Raw genomic sequence first — 15,446 nt, 5'->3', positions numbered from 1 at the left:
TACTGTGGACCTCTGGTTTCTGCCCGTCAACCACTATTCTTATGAGCCTATCAGAGAAATGATTTAATAATTGAGAAAACATTTCCAGTTATACCATAGCTGGAAATCTTGTGAAGTAGGCCATTATGCCATACCTTATCAAAGGCCTTTGATATGTCAAGAGCATTTGCCCTAGAAAGGTAGCCTCCGTCGAGAGATTTGCTAATCCAATGAGATATAACCGTTAGCACATCTGCTGTAAATCTAGCAGAACAGAAACCATATTGCATGTCACTAAGAAGGTTATTTCTGCTGAGGTGGTTAACTACTTCTTTATTTAATATGGATTCCAGCAACTTACTCATGACACACAGGAGACTTATTGGTCTGTACTGAGAGGGAGATGACTTATCACCTGAATTCTTAAATACAGGGCATACTGATGAGGTTTTCCAGGGTGTTGGAAAGCACTTTTCCTTAAGGCAACGCTTAAACAGTTTTGTAAGTATGGGGGAAAATTCTGGTTGAAGCTTTTTCAACACTATAATTGGAATGCCGTCAGGGCCAGTTGCTTTACTGGAATCAAGAACCTTGATTTCAGTAAAGCAGTAAAGATATTAAGTAGGTTTAATGCTAATTCGTACTTAAAACAAAATAAATTGCTTTGAACAAATATTTTATATAATTTACAACACTATTCATAATGTTTACCCATTTATTTATTTTTATTTTTTTTATTGTTATATTATTTATTGGGAATTGATTTTGAAACATGACAAAAATCATAAATCTATGACGTAACGCCAGTTATAATTATTTTGTTTATATTATTTTTTTTATTATGTTTTGAATTCATATTTTGAAACATGACAAAAATCATAAATCTATGACATAAAGCTAAAGTTATAATTATTTTTTTAAGGTAATATTTTTAGCTTTATTTATAAAAAATTCTAAATAGTTCAGTTGGAAAACCTCAGCCTGAAAGTATCAAGGTTTTAGTCTATTATCATAGCATCCATATTATTTATTGGGAATTGATTATTTACTACTAATGTAAGATTTTTCATTTCTAAAATGGCTAATGAATGTTGAGGACATGTGTTGCATGGATGGAAAACATGTGTAAACAATGGATGTGTAATGTGAGTTTTAAAGACAGGCTTAGATTTGATGACCTCAGAGGAAGAGTAGATTTGGACAGTATAAATATATGTGCACAGAACAGGAAACTTTGGTGGTATGGTCACTTTAAAAAAGTTTGGATTAAAGTTCTTGAGGTAATAGATGTAGAACAATGGAGGTAGTAGGGTCAGTTGGCAGGAAAATGTCAAGGAAAATATTAGAAGAAGGATGAATTTAAATGAAAGAGGGATAAATAAGCAGAGATAAGTTAATGTAGCAGTCAAATAAAAAAAAAAATGCCATCCAACACATGTCAGCATATAAAACAATAAACTGAAAATGATAATGACAGTGGCATCTTTGCTTTGATTTAGAAGCACAGGAAATTATTATTTCAGTAGCTTATTATTAAGAACTGCAGGCTCGTGGAACTCTCTTCCTGCTGACTGTTTTCCTCCTACCTATAGCCATGACCTTTTTAAGACTAAGTTCAATAGCCATCTCCTGTTTTTGTGGTAATAATCATCTGTCTTATCTTGTTGGCTCTTTTACATCAGGTGGCTTCATGCCATGTTTGGAGTGATTTTCATTAAATTTTAATGGGAAGAATGTTTAAAATTTCCACTACTAAATATGACTACATGTTTCCCTTAACTGCTGTACACTCGTTAACCCTTATCCTCGAGTGGCCTCTGGGCCTTGATAAGTGGCGACTCTTTTGTAAAAAAAAAAACCCCAAAAAAAAACAAACAATAATCATCAGAATAATCTTTTGAAATTTTTACAATTATATCATTTGACATTTCACATTTCTTTTTTTTGATAATTTTATTTGTTTCTGAAAGTTCTTTTTATATTTTCAGAAAGTTTTTTCATGATTGTGACTATTAATCTTTATAATTATTATTTTGAATAGACAGCAATTCCTCTACAAACAATATTTTCACATTTATAATGAGTAATGCCATTTTTTTTCATATTTGCAAAGTTATAAATGTTATTATCAAAAAGTAACAATTTACAAAAAAAAAAAAAAAGTATTAAAAAGTCCTTTTTGATTAGGTAAAAAGTAATAAGTGTCCATAGGGATAAAAACAAAAAAATAATAGGGATAAAAACAAAAAAATAATAGGGATAAAAACAAAACAAAAAATAATAAAAAAATAATAATAAAAAATAAATAAAAAAAAAATAAAAATAAAAAAATAAATAATAGGGATAAAAACAAAAAATAATAATAGGGATAAAAACAAAAAAAAAAATAATAAAAAAATAAAAATAAAAACAAAATAATAAATAAAAAATAAAATAATGATTTTTTTTTTAAATAATAAAAACAAAAAAGATAATAGGGATAAAAACAAAAAAATAATAATAGGGATAAAAAAAAATGATAATAAATTAAAAGTAAAAATTTTTTTTTTAAATAATACTAAAAACAAAAAAATAATAATAGGGATAAAAACAAAAAAGTAATAAGCGTTCATAGGGATAAAAACAAAAAAATCTTGGGACAAGTTAATGCGATTCAAACTTTTATTCCTTGCTTTGTTCCCTTCTCTGTATGTTTGATTTTTGTAGTTATTTAGAAACAGGCAAATCTTCTAAGCATATGGAAACTAGTCTTTGTAATATTTATTACTGCTTAGCTATTAGTGTAATTTCAAGTAAAACATTTTTTTATTAAGATTTCTTTCAATATTAATTTATTGTTTCTTTTGCTACATATATAAATTTCCTGGAAAATTATATTACAGAATAAAGCTACAAGTTTTTTTGGATAAAATATTAGTCAAATTCGCAAAAACTTATCTTTGAACAACATATACATTTTAGGGAGGGCAAAGTTTGAGGAAAATTTTGTACAAAAAAAAAAAAAAAATGGTTGGGAACAACTGCATAAAAAAAAAATCTATTACCTTATTACTTTTAGAGTTAGTGTTAACATCTACTTTGTATACACTTGTTGAGCTGCAGGGGATCTTGTCTTTCAGTTCTCCATTAAGTGACCAATGAAAAACATATGGTTCACTACCAGCAGACAAAACCTGGGAGGGGGGGAAAGAGATGAAAAAAAAAATGAAAAAAAAAAAAGAAAATTATGTGATTGTCACAAATATTCAAATAAATTTATAAAAGTTATATTTTTAAATGGTGCTTGTATGGATCAATGACGTTTTAAACCAATGCATTTTAATTGTAAGCCTCATTATGCATATAGGTGTCATGCTGAAATTAGTATAAATTCCAAAAATTACAAGACAAAAAAAAAAAATGATTCAGTAGAAAAATAATTACAAGTAAAAATAAAATTTATCGAGTTTAGCCGGTAATAGTTTTATAGTGTGTTTTAATGTTGGAGAGTTTGCAAGATCCAGGGGCAGGTAACTGCAATTGATAAATTTTTGCCTAAATAAATACATACCACCATTTTTAAACACAAGATCTTGAAATGTAACTGTAGCTGATTTTTTATTTAAAAAACTTTTTTTTGTAATTTTTTGAATTTATATAAATTTCGACATGACACTAATATAACAGGTAATAATGAACACCTGATATGCGTTAGTTTAAAAGATCAATGAACGACACAAGCACCTTATATATATATATATATATATATATATATATATATATATATATATATATATATATATATATATACTAGCAAAAGTACCCGTCGTTGACTGGGTTCAAAAACAGCCTACAGAAAATGGACTCTGATTTATGAAAGTATGATAGGTTATGAAAAGGAAGGGTTGTAAAGAGATAGCTTCGAATTTGGGGGTATCAAAACCAAAGCAAAATATGATGAAAGTAAAAATAAAATAGATAAACCCCATAATTTATTATACCATACCTGTTCACACTGAAACACTTATCACAATATTCTGTGGATCTATATTAAAAAACCTTGTTAAATTTTGTGACATATTTCCATTCTATGGAGGTCAGGCGTGAACGAACACCCCATAATTTTATTATACCATATTTCTTCAAACTGAAACATAATTATCAAAGTATACTTACACAGATAGATATGAAAAGTCTTTATTAAAGTTTGTGCCTATTTCCATTCTATGTAGGCCGGGTATGAACGCAGACCCCACAATTTTATTATACCATCCCTATTTAAGTTAAAACATACTTATCAAAGTATTATTATATACATTTATATCAAAGCACTCATAAACGTTTTTTTTTAATTTTTAAATTTTTTATTTCCATACTTTGTGGACCAAGCGCATACGCAGATCCCACAATTTTAAAGACTCATCATTATGCCAGATCAAACATACACATTACTGTGTCGCGATACATCATCTATCATTATATGTAATCAGTTTTTTAAAATAGTCAACCATATAGGAGCCTATTCGTGACCAGACACACACAGACGTTCAGCTTTATATTATAGATATAAGAAACCTGTCCCTTGTTTTTAAAAACGAGCATGTATGTATTCCGCTGTTTAAGTCTTGCTTATTCATAAATAACATAGATCGCTAGCTCTTGTAATCGGGTAATTCAGAACTTTGATGTGGACTTTTGCAGATATTTTCCTTTAAAGGAGTTTTAAACCCCCCCCCCCCCCCGGACATCGTTTTCCAAACTCTTTTATTTTGCCGGCTAATTCCATATATATATATATATATATATATATATATATATATATATATCTGTATGTGTGTGTATGTATGCATATATGTATATACATATATATACACACACACATATATATATATATGTGTCTATATGTATGGGTACATATATACTATTCTAATCCCCTGTACCGCTTTCTTGTGTACATGCATCCTAGTTATCCAACTGTACCGCTTTCTTGTGTACATGCATCCTAGTTATCCAACTCTGCCCCCATTTAACGAAACTATATTTTTTAATTTTTTATTGTTATTTTTTTCTTTCTTTTCTTTTTTTCTTTTTCTTGTTTTTTTTGCTTCACCCTTCATCTCTTAATTGTATTTCATGTGTTATTTTGACCTTGCCTTTGTTTGTACCCCGTAATTTTATCCATCTTTTAGTAATTATTATTATTATTGTTATTATTATCGCCGTCATTGCTATTATTATCGTTATCATTATCATTGTCATCGTCATTGTTATTATTGCTTTTAATAATGTTATTATTACTATTGTCATTATTAGCTTTATTATTGTTAATAGTACATCTCCCCCTATTACTCCACCATGCCAATCATCTACATCCAAAAATCTATTTTGTCCTGTCAGCAAAGGCATTGCTACATCTGCCTTATACCCAAACTCCTTCCCCGTATATATAATAACAAAGAAAACTTAGAAATATTGCCACAACTACCCCTCCCAAAATGATACACTACTTTATAGTGCTGTTGTTCATCTCAGTTGCATCTGTCAAAAATGCCCCTCCATAGATAATAGATACTTTACACACCGTTAAAATAGAATCACCATTCATCCACGCTATACCCCCACTTTAACCCTAAAACATATACTCCATACATTTAAGACTATGATAAAGACCCTATACACATTTTTACATTATACTATCTATAATATACTCCTCCTTTATTTAGAACTCGATAAAGCGCCCCCCCCCCAACATCATCTATAATTTTATTTGATCTATTTCGTTCCTAATGAATCCCACGCTAGATGCAGCATCTCTACTATGTTACCTACCATCTTCTCTACTCTTCTGATGAGAAGCATTAAGCTTTGAAATGCCTTGGCATCAAGAGTCCAATCTATCCCCCAACTAATTGTTTGTATTCCCTTATTGAATAAATGAACCAATCTATATCCCCCAATATATAGTTTTTGTGACTTCATTTCCCATTCCTATTGTTCTCCTATATAAGCTCCAAGGATACTTGTTGAGCTTTGTATTGTACAGATAAGTCTCTCCTTATAGAATTCAGTTCACAATTTTCCTCTAACGCATTAAGCTATATATATATATATATATATATATATATATATATATATATATATATATATATATATATATATATATATATATACAGGTTGTATCTCCCCATTGCCGATCAGGATACAATGAAGTAATCATACCATGTCTGGAGCAACTTCTATAAAAAAACAAACTTCATCATTCAATTTAATATAAGATTGCACGTAACACATGCATGATGTAAAGATGTGAAACACAGTCAACTGGCAGAAGGACACGATTCTGGTTGCAGTGCATCGGATGGCGAAAATTATTGGTCTCACGTTACGGGCAGCCATGAGAAAGTATGTCACATAACAATGTCTCAACTGGTATAACCACTTTGCCCACTACTAGCTGTCCAAAACGCCCCAAAGTGAGTTCCACTTTAATAGAACAGGCCCCTACAGATAAATGTACCTTTTCTCAAAAAATCTTGGTTGATCAGGTTAAAATTTTGTATAGATCTTTGTTATGGTAAGGTACAACAAACTAAATATGGTATCCATTTTATGCACACTTGGGGATTAATAAGGATTAATAGAGATTAATACTACATTTACTCTAGAAGCTTTCTCGATAAATCTGGGTTAATCTGGCTAAAATTTTGTATAGATCTTTGTTATGGTAAGGTGCGGCAAACCAAGTACTGTTGGAAGCACTGTTAGAGATTGATAAGGATTTAATGCAAAGTGAGCACAAGCTTAAACATATTCATACTGGTATAAAGCATTCACTCTAAATCAACAGTCTATAACTTTTGCTTGTTTTTAACAAACTAAAAAGTCTAATCATCTACTAGTACAGAGCTCTACCGACAAATTTATCTTTAGCTGACCTTTGACAACTAAATATTTTCGTTTACTAACCAAATAGAAAAATTTACCAACCAAACTTACATGATTTTTGGAATATGAAATTTTTATTCCGTGATGAATATGTACATTATAAAAATTATTTATTTATTTTTTTTTCTAAATATGCACTGAATTTTATGTTAAGACTTGAAGATATAAACATTTGAATTGCTTCAGATGTTTTTAAACAGCCTTCGTTAAAAAAAAAAAAAAAAAAAAGATTAAAATGTTCTATTAAACTTTTATCTCTATATAAATAAAATGAACTCATTTTTTCCCGTCTGATTTTGACATTAATAGGATTAAAAATCAAGATATTTCATGCAAATATAATATGCACAAACGGCAGAACAATATCTGAGGTGTGTTATAGGCTTATTATTTCTCAAATTTCTCGATAATCTTAGATTTCTATACTTTTTCTGCTGAGAAGTCACGGCCAAATTCGGTTAAGATCAATGGAAGTGGTAAAATATTTTCTCTCTAATAAATTCCTCCTCCCCCTGCCACCACTTAACACCGTTTGGGGATCGTTCACAAGGAACAGTTGAGAAGAGAACACCGGTTTGGCTTCGTAGTTCTTTCATGTGAAGTTATTTAAAATCACTAAACTAAGCTGCAGTGCTCTGTGGCGTTGTGGTTAGCGTGCTGGACGAATTGTCCACATTATATTTTCACGTTCGCGCCGACCTACCGTAGTCGTTTTTTTTCCCCCCCTAAACAACTGGAATGGACTTTTCTTGGTGGCCGAACTGTTAACGTTGCAGATGTTTTTTTTGGTTTTTTTTCACACTTTATTTTCCTACTTTTACTCATGACTCCGGGTTTGATCCTTCCTACTTACCTACCATAACATTTTTTAAAACTCCCCCCCCGTCCCGGAAACAAGCACTCGGGCAACGCCGGGTACCCCCGCTAGTTGTTTAAATAATTTGACTTTGCTTGTTCCATTAAAAAGCAAATAAAGGTTGAAAAGACATTTTTCACTCAGCAATGAACTTTGGAAGATTGTTGGTGAAAAAAAAACAAAAAACAAACACAATCACCAAAAGATAAGCGTTTTATTTCAAGTTGCCATTTGGAAAAATCACTTGCATTTTTTACTCGCAACGTAAAGCCTTATAGAAGATATTTCTCATACAAGCAGCCTCTGTTTAGTATGTCAGATGACAGAATCAAGGGGGGAAAAAGAAAAAAAGAAAAACTTAACTTTCTAGATGTTTTTTTTTTTATATATACGGGCCATAAATTTGCATACAAAGGGAATAGTGACTTAACTCCCTTGACTTAAATTGCGGGTCAGCCATTTTTAAACAGAACGAGCTCAGAATATAGTTGTGATTGTTTTTTGTTCAAAATACATTTACCATACTTTCTACTTAATCAAATTTTTTTTTAATTTTTGGAATTTATACTATTTTCACATCTAAGTACATAAATGAAATGTGTTGGTTTAAAAATCGCAAATCTAAACAAACACCACTACACTTAACTTGTATTTTATTTATCATGATAATTAAAAACCTTTAAACTGCTGAATAGAAAGTAATTTTTGAATTAAAACTTGAAGTATTATGCTTTATTTGCGCTACTAAGCAAAATGGAAAATATTAATTTTTTTAATGTTTCTCTATCCATCTATTTACTCTACTATTATATAAAAGGAACTTTGTGTGTGTGTGTGTGTAAGAGTTTGTTCCCTATAGACCCTGAAATGGTTGAGTTGATTTTTATGAAATTTCACACAAATGTACTTTATGTATCTGGCAATGTTCTTAGATAGGCGTTGTATCTGAATGTCTTCGATAAGTATTGATAATTGAAAAAATCCAATGAAAGAAGGCACAAGTGATTCTGACTAAGAGTGAAAGAGTAGCAGTAGATGTACCAACCCTGATGTGGCAACAAGACTTGATGATGTGGCAACAATACGTGAATTGTGGCTTTATATAGAGACATAGGATGCTCTTTGGTGTGAGTAATTTTCTAACATAGTAGAGGGAGCCTACCTTCTTTGCAGCAGCCTTGGCAATGTCCTAAATGTATTTGCTTTAATTCATGTTGCCTGTGAATGTTAGGCTGAGGAGTTTGAAAGAGAAATAAAGGAATTGCAACAGAAATAAAACAAAAGTATGGAAGGAACATCACTTGAACCACAAGAAATCTTATGATCTGTGCTACCCCTCTCCTCAAACAAAGAAAAATGTTGAGATCACATAAAAAAAAGTCAACGAGGATGGAAAGTCTAAAAAAAAAAAAAAAAAAAAAAAAAAAGAAAGCACTAACCAGATCTCCACTGGAAAAGTGAGAAGAGTACTGGAACCTTGTGGAGGCTTATTGACACCATTAGAAGACTAATGGTCATTACTAGATATAAATCAATGGTAAGCGACTGTTGCGATAACGCAATGCCATTTGCAAAAATGGTGGGTACTGGAAATCTGGGGAGACTTGTTGTCACTCAGACTCCAGGAAACATCATCGGTTATTATCTCTGATGATGACCTGTGTGGGGAGAACGCCTAGTGAGTCAGTAATGAAAACAAAGAAAAAATATATAAGCAAAAAGAATTGCTTACCGTATCTTCATGAATCAAAGCATTTTTTTGACAACTATTTGGTGTATCGAAAGTTACAGTTGCTGTTAATGATCTCATATGCCATAATGAGAGTCGGGGACCTCCACCACAAACCTGTTCACAAAAAATAATTCATCTCTATAGTAAAAAAATATGGTGGTTGTCCAGAATTCAATGTAAATAATAATTTAAAAAAAAAAAAAAAAGACAGAAAAAATCTTTCTGATAAATATATCCATGATGGAATGAAAATGCCATATTCCAAAAATCTCATAATTGATCAAGTGGGTTTATTTTTATAAAGAAAACCATTTTTAAATGATTTTAAGCGACTAATCTGAAATCGTTAGTATTTCAAGGTTGATCTTGTAAGTTAGAATTATTGTGGTCTTATCTGCCTTTGTTTCTTCAAGATAATGCCGTAAGATAATCCCATTTTACTTACTCATAAAATATGATTTTATTAGTTAAAAATAAAACTACTTGATAAATTTACATCCTTTTTGGAATACGACATCTTCGTTCCGTGATGGGTATGATGAATATTATACAGATTTTTCTTTCTTTTTTTTTTTTAATTAGGTTGAAAACTTGCACCAAAAATTATAGGACAACATCACATATATGTGTGCATTTCTCACATCAACGGAACTTTAATGATTAGACATTTAATTATTTTTATTTACTTTTAATTGAATATTTATTGAAATCAAAATATGCAATAGTGTAAGAATACAACAAATTTTATTAAAAAATCATTAAAAAATGTTTTATTTGGATTCTTTAGACTACTGTTCTCATCTTGAGTGTTATTTGCACAATGTTTTGGTCGACATAACCTCCGCTCTTTTTCAGGTGTATCTTGTTGAACTTAGGAATCTTTCTCCATAAAAATCCGTGGCATAATGAATAAAGTACTTGGTAAAATTCTGATGTAAGTGACAAGTGGAGGTTGAAGGTTCAATCCCCAGTGCGGGTGATACTCAGAATAGGATTGTGAATTACTTAAGAGTTCTACCCAGTCATGGTTGATGGAACAAGAACAAGCGACCACTCGTGGATTAAATAAAGAGTTCCATTGGAAATTCTGTGCAGATTCCCGAATTCGACAAGATAGTTGTGAAGAAGGTCAGAGATTGCATCGAGCGAAACGTCGTGAAAATAAAACTCAAGAAGGAGAACAGTAGTCCAAATAAAATACATTATTATTTTTTTTTTTTTACATTACGTTAGTGTGGAGATTTGATGAAGTGTTTACTTAAGGGGCCGGTTCATTAGGAATTTGTTAACATTGGGCTTGAAGACATCCAAGTTGTCGTCCAGTGGGAAGCAGGCAGACGGAACAGAGTTATTAATCCTCATTTCCCAAAAATTCAGAAACATACTATTAAAAAATTATTTAATTACAAAATGATATCCACAAGAATACATTTCCTTTTGTTTGTAAAAAAATTAACCAAGGTAATAGTTTGTTAGGAAAAAAAAAAAAAGAAGAAAAAAAAAAAAAAAAAAAAAAAAGAGAAGCATTATCCCCTCTTTTTCTTTGATATTAGCGATATTCTCTGGTCATAAGACCATTCTCCTAGGGATTACCATCAACTTTTTTTCTGGAAGGAGGGTCATGTACTGTCTGATTTGTTGTCATAAGATCTTGTTCCCAGGCATTATCTCCTCCATTTTTTTTTAAATAATCTGTCTGTGATCATGTGACTATCCTCCCTGGGAGTACCAGCATATTACTATTTTTTGAAAATGGGAGTTGTGCAGTGTCCATTTTGTTGTATTTATAACGATCCTCCCAAGCATTATCACCTCCTTTTTAGTAGTAGTTATAATGTAATAATTTTCAAAAAAAGCCAATGTATTTTTGTATTCATTTAGAAAAACTGATGAGTGATTCATCAAGATCTTATGGAATTTACTTCAAATTATGGTGGGAGTGGAGAGGTCATGAAGTCATTGTGATCCCTTTCTTTGGGAAGGAGGGGAGTAGTGTAGTATCTGTTCTGTTATCATGAGATCATCCTCTCAGGTATTTTCTCCTCCTTTAAATGTTAGTAAAGCTAATACTTTGGTCAGGAAATACTCATTTCTCAGGAAATACCATCACCTATGTTTTAAAGGTGGCATGTTGCATAGTATCCACATTTTGTCGGCATGGGATCAACCTTGCAGGCATTATATTCTCTTCTTTTTGGTAATAGTCGAAATATCTTTTTATGGTCATGAGATTATCCTCTCTAGTAGCAAATAAATTGTCGTTATCAACATCATTTCTCTTCATACATTGATTTGAAATATACTTTTGGCTGTGAACCTTACTAACATTGCTTAATAATATTTGGTTTTGTTCTATTCGGCATTGTCAGGCAGCAATAAAATTGTCTTCATTAACATTAATATATTATATTTGGTAAGTGAGTGGGAATAACATAATTTTTTGTTCAACTGGGCATTGTATGCAATCAATAAATGTGAATTATGATATAATGATTTATCTCTTTATGCTAGTTTCATTATTAACATAATTTCTCTTCATACTATTGTGAAAGCGAGTGGAGTGAACAGAATCAGCCAGAATCAAGAATGTCATTGTTTTGTTCTATTCACCTGAATCTTACTGTAAATGCTATTTTTGTCAAAACAAAGTTTTCATATGGGAACTACACCATCTTATTTCACATCCTATTTGATCTTGTAACGGAGAAAGTTTATCTCTTACCAACCAATCATCTCCAGTATCCATAGTCACACAACCAAGCCATTTACCAAATTCTGGTCGAGCACACATCTGGCAAAAAAAAAAAAAAAAAAAAAAAAAAAAAAAAGTAAATAAATAAAATAAAGCAATGTTGTCGGTTATAAAATTAAAACTACTTATATATAAAGTTCAGTCGGTTGTCTCTCAAATCTTTTTTTACTTAGAGGGTCACCGCTTATCAAGACCCGGAATCTACCCTAGGATAAGGATTAAATGAGCGTTAGGTAGACAGTGAGACAATACCATGATGATCAGTTATGGTGGAACTTGTATAGGGTTTAATTACGTAAGAGGACAGTTGAACAAGAATTTATTTACATTAAACTCAACAACAACCAGGATGCTTTTAGAAGCTCCTACCCAGATGTAGCAACAGTACTTCATTTTAGGATGTATTTGACTCTTGTATAGGTAGATATAAAAAAAGATAACTAGATGGCACATACACCCGTATGCTACAAACAGTATTAAATATATCTTGGCAAAATTATCCCACGAAGCAGCAACTTTTTGGCAACCTACCTGCCATATCTAATACCATACGCTTTGCTAGTCACTGTCTGAGGACCAAGCATGAATTGGTGAGTGATGTATTGCTATGGACTCCACAACATGGATACGCAAGCAAAGGACGACCTAAATCCATGTACATCCAACAAATAGCATACGACGCCAACTGTGAACCTGAAGATCTGAGGCAGCTGATGGAAGACAGGAAACTCTGGAGAGGAAGAGTCACATTGGATCCGAGCAAGGAGCCCGTCATGATAATAATAGGTAGAGAATTGCGGTAAGAGTGAGATACTTTCTGGAGTGGTAAAATGATTCAACCATTTTTCCAGCGAGTTTGGCACTAAATCTGATGTCAGTATTCCATTTGAGGTTGGGAAGTGAAGGTCAGTCCCAGAAGTTTGTCAAAGTAGAGTGCTTTCTCAAGGCAAGAGCCATTCATTTCAGATTATTTTTATATAATGGCATGGATTAAAGCTTAAAATGCAAAGGTCAATGATCACAATTCAATTGTGCTCTAAACAGAAACATTCATTTCGAATGTGCACCTGTCATATCAAAATACCTACTGTTGATTTTATATGCCTGGCCTTTTTACTTGTACGGCAATAAAACTTCTAAATCATTTGTGATGTTAGGCTGTTAATTTTAGTCAAAATTGCCTGTTCCTACTTTTATCGGATTTTTTTGATTACCGATACTTATTGAAGGTATTCTGATACAAAACTTATCTAAGAACACTACCAGATACATAAAATAAATTTTGTGAAATTTAAAAAATATTGGCACAGCCATTTAGGAATCCATAGGGAATGAACATGTACACACACACAAAAAGTTCCTTTTATATAATAATAGAGATAACTTGTTTAATAATTTAATTTTTTATCAATGAAATAATTGTTTTACGGCATGTCAACCTTTTTCCTGAAGCCAGTCATTTTGAAACAAGAAAATAGTGATAATTCAAGTTCTTAATATTGCTATTTCTACTTATATATAAAAGGCACTTTGCGTGTGTGCATGTTGGCTCCCTAGGGACTCAAATTTATTTCAAATTTAACACAAATATACTTTATATGTCTGGGAGTATTCTTAGATAGGTTTTGTAAAAAAAAGAAAAAAAAAGTAAACACTTCATTAAATCTCCACACTAATGTACTGTACTTGCAATAACCCTTATCCCTGAGTGGCTTCTGGGCCTTGATAAGTGGTGACCACCGTGTAAAAAAAAAAAAAAAAAAGTATTGATTGAAATGCCCCCCCCCTATAAGTATCAATAATTGATAATCAAAAAAATCCCACTAAAGGAGGAACAGTTCGATTTTGATCAAAATTAACACTTCTATACAGTCTAACGTCACACATGCATTTGAGAAATTTTATCACCACACAAGCAGAAGGGTCTGGCATATAAAATCATCACTAGGTTCTTTGGTAGGACAAGGGCATGCTCGAAATGAATATTAGAGTACAACTGGACCAGCAGACAAACTAATTGACTAGCAGACAGACTAAATTATCAGCATAGAGTAAATGACTATGTTTTAATCATCCTGTAGACTTCGAGTTTCCTACATCCTTAAGTGTCGTTGGTCTAAGTGTACAGAGGTTTGTCAGGACCATCTAACATGAGGATAATTTACCCTATAAGTAAATCTTACCTAAAGTGCACCTTCTCCTAGTGATGTTATCTCAAGTTAAAGCACTTAGCTGGACATTCCACCAGACCAGATGAATTCTTATCCTGTAATCCAATAAGACCAAAAGACTAAAAAAATATACTATAACATATTTAACTGGTCAGTTAGGTAGAAAAATATTAATATTCTTCATTTTTTTACTCATTCAACATTTGAGAAGTAGAGGAGAATCTTGATCGAAGACTCAGATGTCTGCGGATCTCATATAGAAATAAAGTGTTTGTTACAAAAAGGGGCCTCTGAAATTCTCAGATTTTACACTGAAGTAAAATATTTAAAAAAAAAAAAAAAAAATATCAATTTATAGGCTCCAAAACTATCTGACAAAATTGCACCACATTTAGCATGAGGTACCCTTCAGGATGCTAGGTGTGTTGTATGTGCGTGGGAGTGTAAAATTTAGCCTGAAGAGCCCTACGGATGCTCGTTGTTTCATGGACGAGAGAAAAGGATCATGGCATCTTTCATGGGCCATTTGATTTAATATTAAAACACTTAATCGGTCGACTTCCGTGTAGCAAAATGCAAAACAGACAAATGCATTCAAAATTTAAAGTAAACTTTATAGGTCAGGGGTGTGAGTTCTGTTATAGAGGTGTTGATTTGATTTGAATAAACCAAAATATGCACCAGGTGCGCTTGAAAGCCAAATTACAATGCAATATTACGACCCCCCCCCCAAAAAAAAAATATTTTACTTGTTTGAAATTTATAATTTAAATATATTTCAAAGTCAAACTCCATCCCCAGTACATGTTTTTTTTTTCTTCTTCTTTCTTGCTATGTTGTAAAGTTGGAGAAAGAAAGAAAACTCACCGACTTTTATACATAAAATATTAAATTCAAAGGAGAATATTCAAATTGAATATTTCATTGAGGAAATGAAAGAAGAAGAAAAAAATAGAATTAAAGAGAAATGTTTATAAATGTACTTTTTTTTTAAAGATGATACGTTCTTTCTGGTTTTAAGGAGTAAGTTTG

The 15,446-nt window shown here is 31.5% G+C and overlaps 1 protein-coding gene across 2 annotated transcripts in view; it reads right to left on the bottom strand.

Annotated features, from left to right (window-relative positions):
* Nucleotides 1–15,446, bottom strand: part of LOC145268332 (THO complex subunit 6 homolog) — a 58,413-nt gene that overhangs the window by 1,157 nt on the left and 41,810 nt on the right. The window contains exons 11-13 of one of the 2 annotated variants that reach the window (XM_080123823.1): nucleotides 12,214–12,282; nucleotides 9,492–9,605; nucleotides 3,024–3,152 (exon numbers count right to left, since the gene is read on the bottom strand). In XM_080123823.1, the coding sequence (XP_079979949.1) occupies nucleotides 3,024–3,152; nucleotides 9,492–9,605; nucleotides 12,214–12,282 (312 nt within the window). The remainder of the gene's footprint in view (nucleotides 1–3,023; nucleotides 3,153–9,491; nucleotides 9,606–12,213; nucleotides 12,283–15,446) is intronic. The other variant, XM_080123824.1, reaches the window with a different exon arrangement.

Source organism: Euprymna scolopes, chromosome 43, assembly GCF_053919585.1.
Source record: "Euprymna scolopes isolate OS-2025 chromosome 43, ASM5391958v1, whole genome shotgun sequence".
NCBI lineage: Eukaryota > Metazoa > Mollusca > Cephalopoda > Sepiida > Sepiolidae > Euprymna > Euprymna scolopes.
This window is presented reverse-complemented; position numbering and strand designations above follow the sequence as displayed.